This window comes from Pygocentrus nattereri, chromosome 6 (genome assembly GCF_015220715.1).
Source record: "Pygocentrus nattereri isolate fPygNat1 chromosome 6, fPygNat1.pri, whole genome shotgun sequence".
Lineage (NCBI taxonomy): Eukaryota > Metazoa > Chordata > Actinopteri > Characiformes > Serrasalmidae > Pygocentrus > Pygocentrus nattereri.
This window is the reverse complement of record NC_051216.1, coordinates 16,199,929-16,219,607: the sequence shown is the minus strand read 5'-3', so window position 1 is coordinate 16,219,607 and position 19,679 is coordinate 16,199,929. Positions and strand designations below refer to the sequence as shown.

The window sequence follows — 19,679 nt, the reverse complement described above, 5'->3', positions numbered from 1 at the left end:
GTAAATGCCTGGCAAAGCCTCTCAAGTGAGGAAACTCAGTATTTGGTGATATTTATGGGTTCCAGTCTTAAGTGGCAGTAATTGACTGCAATAATTTGCATCCAAGCATTAAAAGTGGCCCTTATATTTGTTAGTTTGTGCAATTACTCCTGAGCTTGTGAAAATGAAGGGATTATGTAATTTTTGCCTGTAATTCTTAAACAGTTAATGCAATACTCTTGTTAAACTCATTGAATTAAAGTCAACACTTCAATCACATTTGACTGCTTCATTTAAAATTCATTGTTGTGGCGTACAGAAGCAAAATTACAAAAGTTGTGTCATGATATACTTATGGCCTTGACTATGTTTACTCAGCTACAACTAAAGGCTTTAAAATGGCCTAAAATCATACAGTGTATGCCCGACTTAAGGGTTAAGCAGATCCTCTCAGGCTCAGCAACAGCACACATCTCCCTCATTCAAAGTAACAGCGCTCACAGAGAGCAGAGCATATGAACCAGACAGCCAGATACAGCAGAGCTACGTTTGTTTACTTGTGTCACTATTAAATCAGGAGGCGAAGGGGGATTAGATAACATTAGAGCTCAGAGTTTCACACAAGCAGCGGACGGTAATGAGACACTCTGTGTACACTGAGGAAAAACACGTGGTGTATACACACACATGCAGGGTGTTAGAGACTTCATAACCTCACAGTGCGATGATGTGCAGCTATCCTGGAGTCATAAAAGTACTGGGAGATAATTGTGGTAAAAAACATCTTCAGAATCATGACCCAAGCGGACTGAACAGAACTGCAGAAGAGTGAAAGATACACAGCATATGCCACGTTTCTGCACAATCCATATTTTATTTTTCATTATTTTACATTATTTTTCCCCATATATTAATTTTAACAATTAAACATTATATGTGCATTAAACATGCATAAGTCTGTTCTCTGCAGAGGATGTGTTAACTTAGAAAATCAACATCACACATCTGACCAGGAGCGTTCAAACTTTTACATACGAATCATGACCCTACATTCAGGTGCTGGCATGGGACCAATTCCAACACTTTGTGGACAGAAATGTTTGCTATACTAGCAATCTTAATGACCCAACATGGCCTATAAAATAAATAAATAAATACATAAAAAACATCCACTACTCACACCCATAACCAAAGCTCAGCTAAAGAGGATTTGCTGACATGGACGACATTGGTCAGTATTTGTAAACCCTGCAAAACAGCAGCTTATGCGCAGGCAAACACACACACAGCACCAGAGTGAACACTGATAAAGATTGATTCACTATCGCTGTGCATGTAGCAGCAACCATCACATCGTGTACCTTACCAGCATGATGCATCATGGGAGCACTGCCTCTGTGGGCCAAAGATTCATCACATTTAAGGCATTGTGGGTAAAGCTGCAGGCTTCTCTCCACAGAAAAGTGTGGTTAACAGAGCGCTGCGCAGGCTGGCACTACAGCACAGGCTCAGTTACTGAAGCACACACACACACACAGCCCTAATCACAACTGAGAACATTCTGTCATGTGATCAGACTTCAAAGGAAAAGATCAGACATGCATCAAATATGTGGAAAAATCTGATTTGTCTCCCTGTCTTGTAGAGGAGCCCCAGGGGTGTGCATGTCACATTAGTATCATGCTGCTCCTCTGTTTACAAAGAGTACACAACACATCTCTAATCAGAAAAACAAATAAAGTCAATGCTGCCATAAGAATTCCTTGAAATGCCATTTTGCTTTCTTTTACACTGTGTAAAAATGCCTTTGCCTTGAGTGAACACAGAATGAAATTTGCACGTCTAAGGTAAAGCAGTTTGAGACCAGAGCTTCTGTTATGAACAGACAACTATATAACTATAACCTAACCCTATCCTCCATCCTGACCCTGACTGGTCAAAGAAAAAAAAAAGTAGCACTGGACTCATTTCATTGTGTTCATCATTTATCACTTGCACAAGTCAGTGGAAGAGCCATGCGTACTGTGTATTGTTAGTATTGACCACTCTTTACACAAATGGTGTAAAGAGAGGTGGACAGAGAAGAGGGAGAAGAGAGGTTGGCAGGACCTATGAGGCACAAGGCTTGATAGATTGAACCTGCTAATCTCCTTCAGTTATTCTAATGGTCACAGGAGTGGTGGCAGAAAAAGAAGAGAGAGATCGAGAGAGAAGGAGTTGAAATGTCATAAAGGAACTAAAAATATCTTAAGAGTCAACCGTTTTGTTCATAACCATTGACTGGGAGTGATATCAGTCACTTGTTTTCTCTTCCCCTCAAGGCCTCACTAGATCCATACCAGATTACTCATCAATACCAACATTCGCTATACATGACAGACAGAGTCAGGAAATCACATGACAGGACAAAGTGGACAAACGTTTCACAGCAAGACAACATGATTCACCTTCAGGAAAGTTGTCTTTAGTTAAAAACTAAACTGTTCAGTGCTCGGTGCACAATAAAGACCTAATAAAGACCTGATTTACCGTAAAAGCACATCATGCTACACACTACATCCAAAAAAAAAAAAAAAAAACCTGAAAGATTTTCACACTTGAGAGTTAAAATATGATCCCAGAAAGTATAATGTGACATTCCATTGTATTGCATAACGACAGTCTACGATTTTTGAAAGAATCAGATTTTGGACAGCTAAAAACCACCAACAGCAGTATGGCACACAATGACAACTCGTGCCGACTACACGTGAGATTAGCTGATGCTAAAAGGTCCAAACAGAATGTGGTCATTTTCTTAAATCAGCTGATCGTCAGAGAACATTTGACATTATCTGGCATGAAGTGCAAGTAAACATTAATATCACTTGACCAAACTTGGCATCATCTTGTACAGTGTGGCATACAATAACTTTGTAAGATCACTGTTATTCTACCATATGGACTTGACGTGACTGACATCTTTCTGTTGTGGGACCCAAAGTTTCCTTGAAAAAAAGATGCGCATGGCCACATTTTATTACGAATGTTTTTGTTCAGTAATATTAGTCTATTTATAATGAAACTATCACAATGTAAAGAGTATTTCAAATCATGTTTTCAAATCATGCCCAAGAGAGAAAATGCAAGTAGAGAGTTACGAAGGGAGTGAGAGAGGGGGAGGGTTAGGGGATGACAATACGTTATTGTGATAAACTGTCACACCTTTTCTCATTATATCATGGGTATTAGTACTTTTATAACTCCACACAACTGCATGCATCATAAAAACAGCTTGAGAGGCAGATGTACACAACAACCAGCATGAGGGTCATGTGGTTTACAGGGTCTTGGGAACAGGAGGGTGCACATTTCCCTCGGTATGCCAGACGTCTTCTCCAAACTCCTAAATAACCTCCCGTTCACTGTACCCTTCAGAATTGTTAAATAAAGAGTGTCCGCACTGGCCAAGAGCTCCCTGATGAGGTCATGATGACCTCAGCAGGGTTGCCGTGGAACGGCGGTGTGTAAACAGCTGGGTGGCCGCTGGCACGGCTCTCCGTAACTACTGCAGGAGTGCACACAAATACATACAGCAGTCCTGCCATCCACAGCTGGAATGCCTGCCTGCTTGCTTACGTCAACCGAGTAACACCACTCAAAAGCCAGCTTTTAGCCCCAGCTGCACTGTAACAGCCGGAGCATGTGAACGTTAGAGTTACTCCATGGAGCTTAAGCCCGACTTGGCATCAGCAGTCTGGTGCCTATGCACAGAGTACTCAAATACGAAGAAAAGACGCTTCAAATTGAGTCAAGGCAGAGCTTCAGTGGGGAAAACGGTGAGTTTCTGTGACCTGAAGTGTTACTAACATCTATCAGCACAACAGCCTCCATGTACACTGAAGATTAGGCCACTACAGCTCATGAACTTTGACAAGCAACAATACAAATAAAGGAATTCATCTTCTTGCTTTGGACAACATTTCAGTAATGTGGTGGCTCCATCATTTGCAAAGTTGAGTCACAGCTTTTGGCAATTACTGCAGCCACACAGTCTCGTATCACTCAAAATGGGGAAAACTGATCTGCAGTTGCAGATGTGAAAGAGCTAATGCACAATGAAGAAAAGTGAGCTTTGCTTTTAAGACCAATAGTTCACACTTACATAACATATGATATCAATCGATTTTCACCTACATGTTCCAAAGCTTTCAACAGCAGCACACATTTCTTACTGTGAAAAAGACTGCAGTTTCTGAAGAAAAGAGCAGAGTGCTAGTTAAGAAAAAGAACAAACACTTGATGAAAGCATTTTTAGAGTTAAAATCTATAGTCTTAGGACTAAGGGTGGGCAATATATCAGTATTGCAATCGACTATGCCATATTACATCACAATATGCTTTCCAGAGCACATCTTGAACTTCATCAGTACTTAAAGAACAGGGACCAACTGCATACTTCATTAAAATGATGGCAAAATCAGTCCTGTTTGCATTTAGTGCAGTGTAGTATGTGAAATATTAAATGAAAATCTAGTTTTTAGCCCTATTCAGATTGGATTAGTTTACCAGGTGGGTATCTGTCCCAAAAAAATAAATATATATATATATATATATATATATATATATATATATATATATATATATATTTTTTTTTTTTTTTTTTTTTTTTTTTTTTTTACAAGTCTCCTCAAGTGATCAAATTCTTGTATCTGGACGACTTTCAGTTTTATTTGATTCAAATTTAACATTAGATCTTCAAGGAACTGACAGTGATACAACTAGCCATTATTTCTAGAGAACTTTAAGAAAGAATTTCAAAACAAGTTGATACTCGTTGATAAATGGTTGAGTGATCTTTCTAGAGTAGCCATTTTTCATTTACGATTCAGAAAGAGTTTATTATCTAACAGAGATCAAATACAGCAAGTAGCAGAGGCCAAAAATCTAGAATCATCTGCCTGAAAAACATGCAGAGCATCATTGAGTTGCAGAAATTTGGCAATTTGTCTAAAGATTTGTAGGAGGAGGGGAAACACAGACATGTCTGATGTGGAGAAAAATAAAATTCCAGAGGAGCACCTGTAAAAGAGGAAGTTACTGAAGGAACTCTTCTTTACATTTAAATTGACATTTACAGCATTTAGCACTTATCCAGAGCGACTTACAAGAAGTGCTTTGTCTGTCTAGAGAAAGTATATTTGCTAGTTACCAATAGCTTAGAGAAAAAGACAGTCCTGAGCTCAGATACTGCTAGAGACAAAATGTCACTGCAGACACCAAGAGAAAAAGAAACAGAGTTGAACGCAGAACTCTGTGCCATTCAATGCAATACAACAACAATAAGATACAATACAATAAACTACAATACACAGTGCAGTACAATAAAATAAGTGCAGCTTATAATTCAATTATAATTACCATAGTATAATCACATTGTGAAAAAAGTAACACATTTGACAGGCTCTGCCAATGTAGCGTCTTTGTGGCCAAGCGTGGTGACCAACATACATTTGTCAGAAACACTGGACCAGAAGCCATGAGTAGCAGTACAGCAAAGGATGCTGTCCAACCCACACAAACTATAGGTGGGTGGAGCTGATAGATGAAGCAAAATGTCACTTTGTTACACTGTAAGCTGATCACCAGAGACTCTTTATTGTATCAGCTGGCATAAAGCTTCTCACCACAAAGCTTGGCTGAGATTATAGGGGCAGCATCCTCTACACTGTGATATGCAATAAACTTGGCAATCAATATTCACTTACACTTCTATAAGCTTTCAATAGTAGCACACATCTCTTACTCAATAAAAATACTACAGGTATAGAGCTGTAAAAAAAAAAAAAACTGCACGGGTTTCTAAAGTGAAAAGCTGAGTGCCAGTTAAAAGCCCCTCCATCTCCATCTCTGGTCACTCACCTGACTGCATGGAAGATTCTCACAGCCATCCAAATGTATTCTATTAATTCAAGAGCAGTGAAGTCCAGCGATCAATGGGTGCCAGGATTACTCAGCGGCTTGGAATGAATACACAATTACAGCCACTCATCCCCAGCTGCAGGGGCCCAGCATTCCTGCTGCATTAGTGGCCTACATGTATATCAACCCAGCAGTCAAGCTAGACTGTCAACGCCTGCATGATGTATTGATTATTAACTATTACTAAAGACTGCAATAAGCACTCAAGCCTATCACAACACTTTTTTATTGCATGTCTCCTAATCACAGCTCCAAACGAGTCTTACTGTGGGTGTTTTGAGGAATCAAGGAATCCATCCACCCATTTCCTAAGCCGCTTCTCCCTCAGGGTCGTGGGGGAATCAAGGAATCCAATAAAACTAAATTATTTAAGTCAAAATAATTGGAGGATAATCTTTAACCATTTTATACCATAATTATCATTATTATTATTATTATTATTATTCTCCTCATCATCATCATCTAGAGATGAAACAGTATGAAAATTAATAAAGTAAGTCAAATTATCACAATTATCAGTATTACTGCAGTATTTTTAAAATGTGATAATGTACAAGACTACTGACACATGCTTTAATTATTTCACCAATTTTTAGATAAAAAAAAACAGGCAGCACTATGTATGTTTTGTATGCATAAAATTAACATGGCCAATAACTTATGTAAACATATGCAAACCATATTAAATGTACAATAACATTAAAGGTGGCATCATTTGGCCATGAGAGTGTTCAAATGTATTTTTAATGTTAATTTAGTAGAGATTCAGCTTGATATAAACTAATTTAGGCATTCAAACTATCCTAACTATTCTTCTAATGCATCTTATAATGACAGACAAACTATCCTACCTACAGTTTAAACAAGGCTGAAGCCGGCTTCCTACTAACCAGCCTTCGCTTGAACAAAAGTTGTCAGGATTAATCGACTGAACTCAATTACTCAATTAAAAGTACAAAAAAATGATTCACTTTCTCAATCAATCATCAATAATTCACCTCTCCAGATCCAGCTATGCTTAAACTTATGGCCACAATCGTGATCAGTCCTAAATCATGCACTGCCAATCACAACTAGACGAGCCACAGCAATCATTTCAGCTGTTAAACTAGCCCAAACAAACCAAACAAAGTGGCCTATATACAGATTTCTGTGGGCCAAAGCTCACAAAAGCTCAAATAATAATTTATCATGGCATGTTTACAGTAAACAAAAGATAATGTACAGCCAACTACACAAATACACAAGGTTATGTAAGGAATGGCCAGTTGAGCGAACAAGTGCTCTCCATGCACGCTGCCCACACACTCGTTCAACAGTGTGAGCGGCAAAAGACACCACTGTGTCCTGTATCATTACCTCAGGACATCATTTATGCCAAGAGCCCTACAACTTAAATGGAAAAGGCTACAACATGAAAGGCTCCAGCAGTAAAACTACTGGACTAAAAAAAGTAAAAGTACAGCAGTGTGTATGTGTACAAGTGTCCAAGCTACTAAAGACTGAAAATCAACACCAATGTGAAAATCTAACCAAGATTTTATATATATATATATATATATATATATATATTTTTTTTTTTTTTTTTTTTTTATGTATATATACACACACATATGCAAACACACACACACAGACAGAATGATATGCATTACAATAATTCAAATTGCCAACTAATCAGTGATAGTTTATCAAGTTTATCATCTACCTTTCAGCCTTTTTTTATTGAATTTAATGATGTAATAGTCACAGCTCCTGAATCCAAAGTGTGAAGCAAACAAATACAATTACACTGCCTTTCTAAATGTAAGCCAGCAGACAGAAGAAGATGCTTTAGGGGAGTCTAGGCTGCACTCTTCAGGCCCTCCTGTGCTTATATGGGCATCTTACATTCAGCACCCTCAGCTTTTCAACCCCATCCAAAAACACTGGGAGGTGAGCATCACCTTATATGTAACACTGTGGAAAAGAGTGCAGAAGTAAATGAGCCATATAAATCATAATACAGTCAGAGAACTGCTAACCAAATAATAAATATAGCAACAAAGTGCAGGGCCACTCTTCACTAATATTCACTATTCAAAGTGCTATTCAACCTAGTCCTGATTTGCATATAAACCAAAGGTGATTAACAAATCTGGAAATTTTAATCTTAGGCCTATTAACAGGTTTTGTTAATATTATATTTAGAGTATTACATCCAAACCTTCTGCTGAGATTGTATTGCTTATTGAGATGCTACATATTGATCAGTTTTGACCACTATGAGGTGGTCGTAGTGTATGAGCCACGCTGACTGGAGGAGTTATTTATAGCACAGGTTTCCTCAGCGACTCAGCTGTATCACTGCAGCCCAGAGCAAGAGTAGGATTAGCTCACTCTGGCTTTACGGCACTGATATTACAGAGAGCCAGAGGCCAGATGCTGAGAGGTAACCTGTGAAAAAGACGAGAGCAGGGAGTAGTGCCAGACGATATACTGTCAACACCAGTTTGCCGGTATCAATGCCATATGACATTTTCTAATTCAGTGGTATTTAACATGCATTATATCCATAATTAGGGCTGATGATCATTCACACATTTTCAAAACTCATAAGTAGACATCAACAGACATTTTATGAACCCTTCTTTTAAACTACGAAATGAAAGTGGGTGTGGCTTTAACCAGAAATGAGTGAGATTTGCAGGAAGCGGGTGCATCTGTGGGCCGCACAGACTGCAGACTAATTAAGAAGCGCTGACATTATCATGGACGCAGGATGTAATTTAGACAGCAGTCTATATTTAGGAACATGAATGCTTATTGTCTCCAGGATGCGGATAAAACCGGCTACTAGCGCATTGAAATTTGGTAAATTCCGTTTCTTGAGTACGCTTACCTTGAGTAAGCTTCAGATTGTTTTGAAAGAACTGTGCAAAATGCATACAAACTAAATAAATAGAAAGTTTAATTTCTGGAAATCTGGCTGTTTAATATTTATAATTTCATAGAAGAAGCATACTTTTGGTGTAATTATAAAAGATGAAAACAGAAGAAAACAGTTCAACCAAAACAAGCTCAACTCAGGGTTGTAGGGCATTCATTTAGTCTTGAATAGCCGCACTCAGGAAGGAGTTTATAATAATAATAATTAAAGTAACTTATCAAATATTTTAAGATTGTCTGAAAAAAAGGGTCCACATAAATTAGTCTATCAAGGTACAAACAATGTAAATGTACAGGGAGATTCACTTGAATCAAACAAATAAATTTGATCTCTGTTTTCTGCCAGACACCGGAAAGGGTACGGGGTTATGCACCCAGAAGTTGCAAACAGAAGTGAAACGTGGTAATGGCTGTCCAGCACCTACCTCATCGCTCTGATTCAAATTCTTTCTTATTCGAAGCTCCATATACTGATGAGCTCATTGCATGTCGTTTCATTCTAACAGCTTCCTCCTAGAGAGATATTACAAAAAATTCTGGGCCTCTTTCGAGTGAATCTCCCAGTACTTTCATGGTCATTTAGGCCCAACTGCATATCTTGCACATCTATTCTGATTTGATAGTAAACTTGATAGTATAAACCTATTATGAGTGTTATTAATTTTTTTAGCATTTTTACATTCAAAATTTTCAACCTCTGATTTTTGTATTGGCTTGCCTTCATTGCAAATGAGTGTCAACCTCAATGTACAGAGTTTAAATAAAGGTTGATTCAAATTAGTTTTGATGGCACATTTCCCAGTGGAAAGGTACATGTTTGCATCATTCATGACATCATAAAAGTTGTATTAATACATCTTTAAAAAAAAAAATAAAAAAAACCTTTCCAACAAAATACACTCTGAAAGGTACAGTGCTGCGCTTTAATGGGGAGTGTTTGGAAATCTGACCAATTAGCTTCAAGCTCTAGAGAGATTAGCCAATAAGGTCTTTCTAATTGAGCTTAGTTACAGCTGAAAGCACAGAGCTTTAATATCAAGTCAGAGAGAAAAATATTGCATGCTAATAAAACAATTTACATCCACCTCCAACCACAGCTGTATGAAGCTTACCAGACTGCACTTCATCCAGCCATCAACACACGCACACACTTACACAGACAGACATACACACTTTCTTCCCCCCACTGTCACAGTCCTGCTGCCTCCCTCCATCCCTCCCTCTCACATTCAGTTGTCCGTGTCACTGGAGCAGTGGAAGAGAGCAGATGGCGCAGTTGAACACTTCACTCACTAAAAATGAAGCAAACTTAATATTTTCCATAGGAGAGAAGTGAGAGAGAGAGAGAGAGAGAGAGAGAGAGAGAGAGAGAGAGAGAGAGAGAGAGAGAGAGAGAGAGAGAGAGAGAGAGAGAGAGAGAGAAGGCTCTACTGAGTCTGACTGTTGGTTTTGCAGAGTGTCGGCCAATGGCCATACCTGCTGCTGCTGGACAAGGCTGGGGAACAGGCCGAGGAAAGACTGAACAATGTGCAATGAGATGTGAATGGCACTGAGGTACAGCACTGCAGGCTCCTGGCCCCTGTGTTTGCTTATGATCAAGACTGTGTCATGCCAATGAGCCGAACTCAGCCCTGCCTTCCACCAACCCAGCAACATGATTAGAACATTTGTGTGCATTGTTCATTTTCACATGACCATTTTCTATCCCCGATTTAACCATGAGGCTGTTTGTTAATCCACCTATAAAACTGACATAAGATACATGGCTCATTCAAAAAGCACTCAGAGCTGAAACACTCATTAGAACTTCAACATGAATGGGTGGGGCTGAACTGCTGTAGGCTGAATAGATGGATATATAAATGAGTTGGTTCTTGAGACATCACAGAAACAGTGAACATGTTTCACCCTCACCTCACCCCCCTCACCCCCCTCTCCCCCCCCCCCCAAGACATCCACTGCTTGTTAGCTACATAAGCCTTGAGGGTCCACTGCAAACTAAGGAAGCAATTCAGACACAACAAATGTATAAGTATCTCTGTATTTCTACAGCTGGAATGAAGCAGAATTAAACATGGTGAGATGGTCTTCATCCATTATGATGCTGTCTGCTTGAATAAATGCCCAGCGGCTGTTAGATGTGCATAGACTCGAGCCATTTTCAAAAGCAGACTGAAAACTTCTGTTCATCTGTGCTTTTTAGACTCCTTAAACTATTGTACTTTGCATCTCTAACACGTCATTATTTTCCGCTTCATTTACTCAGTATAAATTACCTGATTACTACTACTGCTGAATAATATGGACAAATTGCTTTAAGATTGCATTACCACAAATTTCATTAGCAAATGTTCTTACAAAAAAAACACAGCGATCCCTTTATGTGATGCAGTTAACAACTGGTCTGCATTACGTTGGCCAACATGATTTATTGTTCCATCCTTGAGCGACACAAAAACACCCAATTAAAATCGGATTGGTCAGGATGTTCATGGTACAGAATAACACACTCACTGTCTGAATAAAGGGCTTGTTTCGCATTGTAATCTTCAGTATTGTGAAGGCTGATTTTACAACGATGATTAGCAAACTATATGAAGTGAATTTGTTCTAGAAACTAATATGTGAAATATATGGCTCTAAAATTGAGAAACTGAGGTACAGATCCTCTACTAGTGAGCTGTTGGGGTTAAAACACACATGCTTTGATAACCACGGGAAACAGGACAAACACACGGCTCACAGCATCATCCTGTCTATCAGCAAGCTTCCATACAACCACAGTGTACAGAGACCACAGAACACAAACATGTACAGAAAGCTTCTCTCAGATATGGAGGATCTCCAAGGCTGCTCATCATCCCCAGAAAGTCCTGCTGTTCAAATAACACTGCCTGGAAACTGATAGCACCTTCTCTCCATCACTCTCCATATCATATCTGCTCATCTCCTCATTATACTTCACACCTTTTTTGCTTTGTACTAGTGTTCCACCCTTTCCCCCTTCTTATTTCTCTCCCTTTCCCTCTGAACACCACGTGCTGAAAGGGACTACTGTGACCAGCTTTTTAAGAGCTTTTTAACAGTACCTCATCAGATTTAAAACCTACTAATAAATCAAACCGCATTAAATTTAAATGTGATAACCATGTATGACCAGTGACCTTTTACAAAGAGACAGTGGAAGTAAATAGCCAGTGACTACAGTCCCTCTGCAAAGCACATGAATGTTTACCTTTCAGATTCAGATGGTATAATCAGTAGCAGTGATGGCAATTATTTTATACTTATTTAAATTGTAGTGACATGTGACTACATGTTTTGTTGATTGTCTAAGTGACAGTAAGTCAAGAGAAGAAACCTACCCATTTTTAAATTTAATATCAATTTTTTTAGCTGCAAAGTTTAGTGCACAAGTTCCATTTATTTTCTGAGTGTAAAATACTGGGAAAAATTTAAATATAAAATGTGCCATAACTATTTCACCGAACATTTTATGTTCTGTTGATTTTCGCCAATACATTAAATTCAGCAAATAAACAGTAATAAAACTACTGTGGCACCCAAACATTTGCATACGACTGTGAATGCAGTGATATAATTTCAATGTATATTAGTTCCTTCAAAATATTCAGTGTTCGACAAGGCACTTAAGGTATGTGTCACACCAATAAACAAAAAAATGACGGTTCAGTTCTCAATGGAAAAAAAAATAATGAATCTAGTCACAGATCCAAGCCTAAAATGGCTCAAACTATTCCACACTGCTGGTGTGATGTTAACTGCATGTTTCTTCCTGTGGAGTATAGTGTCTGAGAGGTTTGAGAATGCCAACTTTTAGCTTATCGTGTAGGTAAGCTTAAGTGAAGTACTAACTTAAGTGAAGCTAATTTCCAAGCTTAACAGTTTTTAAAGGACAAATATCAGATTAGCATCGTCCAACACTCAAGCTTTCAATATCTGTATCGGTAGTATTGCACCATCTCTATTTGGTACGTTTTAACAAAACAATGAGAAATACTGAAAACAAATCATCTCGGTCACTAATTTAATGATGCTCCTATTGCCCAATCCCTATAAGGACCACGGGTCAAGCTAACCACATTGCCGTCTTCACACACTACGCAGTGAACTGCCTACCTGCCTCTCTCCCTCACCCACACAGCACAATACAAATGATATGGCAAATAAAAGCTTTCAACACTGTCTCCTGCAGTGTATATACAACTTGTTCAAGGATGCAGCATGTGCGCACACACGCTACAACAGTTAGCGTACATCAGCACCATTCAATAAAGACAGCGTCTCCACACGCTGTCCACCCACTCACTCATCCACACACAGTACAGTACAGTATAGACAAGAGCTCTTACCCATCAGCTCTTCGTTCTGGAGCGAGGGAGAGGGCGTTTAGGAGCCGAACAAAACCCTGTATCACTCCCGGGACACACGCACACAGCCAGTCGTCAGTAACCAAAACACAGCCTCTCGCTTGCTCGCTCACTCCTCTCCGTCTCTCTCAATGACTGTGTACTGCTCTGCCTCAGGCTGTGTCTCTAGCTGCCTTCGTTCCCTCCTCTTCCCTCCCCTCTCTCTCTCTCTCTCTCGCTCTCAGCTGGTGACATCAGAGAGCCGTCGCAGGCATGCCGAGTGTTTATGCGCACCGCTGCTCCGTTTCCTGGAACACGCGCCAGATTCACAGAAGGTCCGGCCATCTCTCTCTCTCTCTCGCTCATCCTCATTACCGCTACACTCTGATGGCTGAACACACGCTGCAACAGGGGCCTTTGAGCTGCACTCAAAATAGAAAGTGCTTTATGAAAGATTTAAAAGATTATCAAGTCAGTGGAGCAACAAGGCACTGTGAGCCACTGCAATTAAACAGCCCCTACTTCTTTCTCAAACATCTTCCTATTAGTTCACTGTCTACACATTGCTTACATGTATCCCTCCACCAATTACACTCAGCAACTTTTCCCTTTTCAGGTAGGACTCACTGGCATAGTTTCCTTAAAGAGCATCAGCATTTTTATCCATGTTCACTTCCGGAACAAAATCACTGAGTGTGTGTGTTAAATAAATGGAGGAACACTAAGAAAGTGTGAACAACAACAACAATAAACACAACAACAACAACAACAACAACAACAAACACAACAACAACAACAACACAACAACAAACAACAACAACTACTACTACAAACACAACAACAAACACAATAACAAACAACAACAACAACAACGTACAGCTGATGACTGAGTCTGTTGTTGATTATAAGGAATGAAAATTAGTGGTATACCCCTTGTTTAACTGTGAATCTGTGGAGAGAAAAGTAGTTTCTTATGAATAACACTAGTGCTGGGATCAGACTACACAATATTGTTGTCTTTCATGATGGTCAGATATCAGATTAGGCAATCACAGTGCCATACATTTGTGCAATGTCTTGGTTGAGAGACTTGCAACACAAGTTTGATAGCATGTAAACAGATGCTATAAATGCAATTTCTCACCAACATTTATCTTTTGGGACTGTCATGTTAACGTTACCTTGAGAAAACATCAGAAAGATGTATAAATGCTATTTAGGTTAGCTTCATACTATACTACCACAGCCATTATGCATGTCTAATAATTCATTTGAACTATGAAATCAACGTCAATGACCAAACTATACATCTTGGTGCGTCCTATCAGAGTAAAGGGGGCAGAGAGAGAGGGAAGGTGCTTAAGCTATGCCCATACTCTGCCTAGCTTCTAACTGACCAATAATAAAACTGTCTTGGCACCAATCACATTTTTTTCTTTTCTTAAGATCAATGATGTTTCAAGAAACAAGTTTCCTTCCTTCTACATTTTTGTACATGTATTTGCCTCGACACAAGCGATGAAGACCCAACCTTTTAGCATTCTGCTTGATATAAGCTGTGATGACTGACAACTGTGGAAAATAACTTCAAGTTATCTCAAATAACTGAAACCAAGCAATTACATAACTGTTACAGGCCTAGCACACATTTTCTATTACAAATTCTAATTTATTACACATTTCTGGGGCAGAATATAATTAGATATAAATCTGGGCAGTATATAATTAGAGCTCTGTAGAATCAAGACATTAACATGTCAAATATTAAAATATTAAAAACCAAGTCAAATCTTGACCTCAGAGCCAAAAATCATACTGAAACTGAAAATGTGTAACACCCCACATTGCTAGACCCATCCCCACTGAGCTGCAGCCAGAAGTGCTCTCCTCAGAAGAGTTTTTCTCTCTGATTGATCCATCGACTTGTCAGCCAGCTAGAATGAGGCCATCAAGAATGACCATCCTCAGAGAATTCAGCCATATTGACATTCGAAACATACTGATTGGTTAACTTACGATTAGCGTTAATTCTAAGAAATGAGGAACGTCATCCACAATAAGCTCCAGATGTCAATTTTAAGAGCTATAATAAAAAGCACAAAACATCTTCATTCCTACAAACTCACACACACACACACATGCAGGCAGACACACAACACTGTCTGCAATGAAAGATAAATAGGACAATAATGAGAGATCATGCTTTATAAGTTATTTCAGCCCTGGCCCTGCTCATTTGACAGCTAATAAATCTGGGTGACTTTAAATGTCCATCTCTAGAAGAAAAACAGTGATTAAAACTGTTCCTTTGAATAATGAGCATGATGAAATGAGTTGGGTTTGGGGGAGAAATTTTAACAGAATCAGAAATGAGGCAATTAGGCTTGAGATGGATGAAGCCATCAGGGGCCACAGAGAAGAGGAGAAGTACTATTTTTTCTTCACTACATCTTCTAAGCACACACACACACACCATATATACATATACACACATATATACATATACACACACACACACACACACACAATGGAGAAGAACGGTGAGACTTTGAACGTGGCATGGTTGTTGGTGCCAGACGGGCTGGTCTGAGTATTTCAGAAACTGCTGATCTACTGGGATTTTCACACACAACCATCTCTAGGGTTTACAGAGAATGGTCCGAAAAACAGAAAATATCCAGTGAGCGGCAGTTGTGTGGACAAAAATGCCTTGTGGATGTGAGAGGTCAGAGGAGAATGGGCAGACTGGTTTGAGATGATAGAAAGGCAACAGGAACTCAAATAACCAACCAAAATCTCTTTTCAACACCTTGTTGAAAGTATGCTATGAAGAATTAAGGCAGTTCTGAAGGCAAGAGGGGCTCCAACCTTTTACCAGAAAAATGTACCTAATAAAGTGGCCAGTGAGTGTGTATACACACACACACACACACACACACACACCCACACACACACACACAATATTTGCGCAAGTATTCACTCACCCATCCAAATCATTGAATTCAGGTGTTCCAATCACTTCTATGGCCACAGGTGTATAAAACCAAGCACCTAGGAATACAGATTCTTCTACAAACATTTATGAAAGAATGGGGTCTCAGGAGCACAGTGAATTCCAGCGTGATACCGTGATAGGATGCCACCTGTGCAACAAGTCCAAATCGTGAAATTTCCTCGCTAATAAATATCCCACAGTCAACTCTCAGTGGTATTATAATCTAGTGGAAGTGATTTGGAATGACAGCAACTCCGCCATGAACTGGTAGGCCACATAAAATGACAGAGCAGTCAGTGGATGCTGAGGCACACAGAGCGCAGAGGTCATCAACATTCTGAAGAGTCAATCCAGACCTCCAAACTTCATGTGGCCTTCAGATTAGCTCAAGAACAGTGTAGAAAGCTTCATGGAATGGTTTTCAAGACCAAGCAGCTGCATCCAAATCATTACATCACTAAGCGCAATACAAAGCGTCGAATGCAGTGATGTAAAGCGCCTCCACTGGACTCTAGAGCAGTGGAGACATGTTCCCTGGAGTGACCAATCACGCTTCACCATCTGGCAATCCGATGGACAAGTCTGGGTTCGGCGGTTGCCAGGAGAACACTACTTGTCTGGCTGCATTGTGCCAAGTGTGAAGTTTAGTGGAGGGGGATTATGGTGTGGGGTTGTTTTTCAGGAGTTGGGCTTGGCCCCTTAGTTCCAGTGAAAGGAACTCAATGCTTTAGCAGATTTTGGACAATTTCATGCTCTCCACTTTGTGGGAATAGTTTGGGGCCCCTTCAAGTTCCAACATGACTGCACACCAGTGCACAAAGCAAGGTCCATAAAGAGATGGATGAGCCAATTTGGTTTGGAAGAACTTGACTGGCCTGCACAGAATCCTGACCTCAACCTGATAGAACATCTTTGGGATGAATTAGAGTGGAGACTGCGTGCCAGGCCTTCTCGTCCAACATCAGTGCCTGACCTCACAAATGCGCTTCTGGAAGAATAGTCAAAAAGTCCCATTAACACACTCCTAACCCTTGTTAGAAGAGTTGAAGCTGTTATAGCTGAAAAGGGTGGGTTGACATCATATTAAACCCTATGGATTAAGAATGGGATCTCACTCAATTTCATATGCGTGTGAAAGCAGATGAGTGAATACTTTTGGCAAAATAGTATAATATAGAGTCATATAGTGTCATGATGAAATGCTCACAGTGTGACAAGTTCAACAAAACTTTTATATTACAGCAAAAATAAGCATCAATAATAAAACTTAATGTCAGTAGCCAAACATAATGAAACAGCTTTTGTAAAGCTCCTGACAAAGCCAGGATGTGTCTTGTTAACTTTGTTTCTCTCTGAATTCCCAACAAAATCAGGACATTTTGCTCCTGAAACTTTAACAGTGAAACCACATTTTCAACGTTTCAGCAACCTCATAAGAAATAGGTGAGAAAAAGCCACAAGCCTCTTTATGGCCATTTCATTAGGATGGTTGCACAGTCTTAGCAGTTACAGATCCCACTGCTTTCTGAATGTATGGGCGGGACCAGCTGGAGGTGCAGGGGTGAAGAGTGTGTGTCAGAGAGTGAGTGAGTGTCAGAGAGCGAGAGAGTGAGAGTGTGAGAGAGAGAGACAGCACCATGGCCAGTGCGATCCAAGTGGCCGATCAATGGCACATTTACTCCAGCACAATGTTAATCAATAGCCAGCGTGTTTGGCTATGAGCGAGCAGGGAGAAAGCAATACTGCATTGAAATAAATATCCCACAGATCACTTTCACACAGAGATGCCCAGAAAACAGTAACAGAAAGTCAGAAAGTCAACACCCAAACTCGGGACCAAACACTTGTCCCTGAAAAGCCTGAGGCTCCAGGGCTGTGCATAGCAAGAACTCAACACCAGCACACTGACCCAAACACAGAGCTACTGCATGGCTTGTGTCATGTCCTAGTGCAGAGCTGCCCAAAGAGTGGTTAAAGCTGGGCCAAGAGGACATTTACTTTGGTCCACCAGAAAGTTACACAACCTCACCAGAACAAATGCTTTATACTTCTAACTTAAATTTCTATTTTTCTTTTGCAGTAAAGTTCTGGTATAGCTTTAGTATTCATGTTATATATATACACACACACACACACACACATATATATAGATATATACATACACACACACACATATATACACACACACACACACACACACATACATATACATATATATATATTTTTCCCCTCTTGCCCCCAAGACAAAGTTCGAGCACCCCTGCCGTAGCCTGTATGCCCATGTCACTCTCACTCACACAGCAAAAATTCAAATATATACAACTTTCCCTTTAACTCAAATTTGCCACAGTCAAGAAATGTGAGAAAGTTAGCTTGCTTAGTTTGTTCACTGGAGTGATGAAGCTTATGTAGGTAACAAGTAATACAAGTTATACCCTACCAGTTAGCACAGCACATACCTAAATCAGCACGTAAACAGTGTAGAGTTATCTCATATCCAGCATGTGGTTTCAACACTGTATGTACTGTTTCTTATCTATATCAACAAAAGTATGGACAAAATTCAGGCTTCATTCATGCCAACAAGCAAAACAAAATACTTTGTGTAACTTAATTTTTTTCCCTATTTCTTCAACCTGTACTACTTAAAACTATTGTATTCATGATACTATCAAAGGCATACTTGTGATGTCAGTGGTTCTAAACCTCAGACACACAGCTATTTTCATTCTGTCTGCACAGGAATGAACTGTACTACATTTTGAGACTCATTGTACTCTTGGTGCAGACACATAGCTACCTACACCTTACAGTAAAAATAACAAAAGCTCTTAACTACTTCTGACGCCATAAACACACACTGATCCCACTGATAATGTCCAGATGCATGCACACACCTACGGATCATACTGATAACACACACTTGCATATATATTTGCAAACATGCGCGCACAGAGACACTCATCAGAAGCTCAGCCTTAAAATGAATAAATAAGTACATAAAACTAGCAATGGAAATGTTTTTTATTTTTATATTAAAATTTTATTCTTTTTTTTTTTTTTTTTATTCCCCTGCTGTGTTGCCAAAAATGGAGCACATGTAAATCCAGCAATGTAAATAGAATTCCCTTTCCATGAGGCTCCAGTCGGAAAACTCCATGGATTCTCACTCCTATTCCTGCTGGGGTTATTTTTGGCACAAACACACCAGGAACACTCAAATATACTTGTATAAACAAAGTCTATGCAAACCCATGTAAAGTTTCACAGTGTGTGTGTGCTATCTGAGGCCTGAAGGAAACACTGACACTGTATTTAAAGCAATATGTGGTAGTTTTGTACTGGAGCGACAAAAATAACTGCAAACAATAGAAGCACACAACCAACCAATGAGTATTATGTAACTTGCATGTGAAATAATCAAACTTGCCTTGTGTTTGATTTCTACA

At 39.5% G+C, this 19,679-nt stretch overlaps 1 protein-coding gene across 3 annotated transcripts in view; it reads right to left on the bottom strand.

Annotated features, from left to right (window-relative positions):
• hdac4 (histone deacetylase 4) overlaps positions 1-19,679 on the bottom strand; it is a 226,699-nt gene that overhangs the window by 107,189 nt on the left and 99,831 nt on the right. Inside the window, exon 1 of one of the 3 annotated variants that reach the window (XM_017691602.2) lies at positions 13,239-13,416. The exons of the other annotated variants lie outside the window; for them this stretch is intronic. Coding sequence (XP_017547091.1) covers positions 13,239-13,242 — 4 coding nt within the window. The 5' untranslated portion in view covers positions 13,243-13,416. Of the gene's footprint in view, positions 1-13,238; positions 13,417-19,679 lie in introns of those variants that run through there. 3 annotated transcript variants of the gene reach the window in all.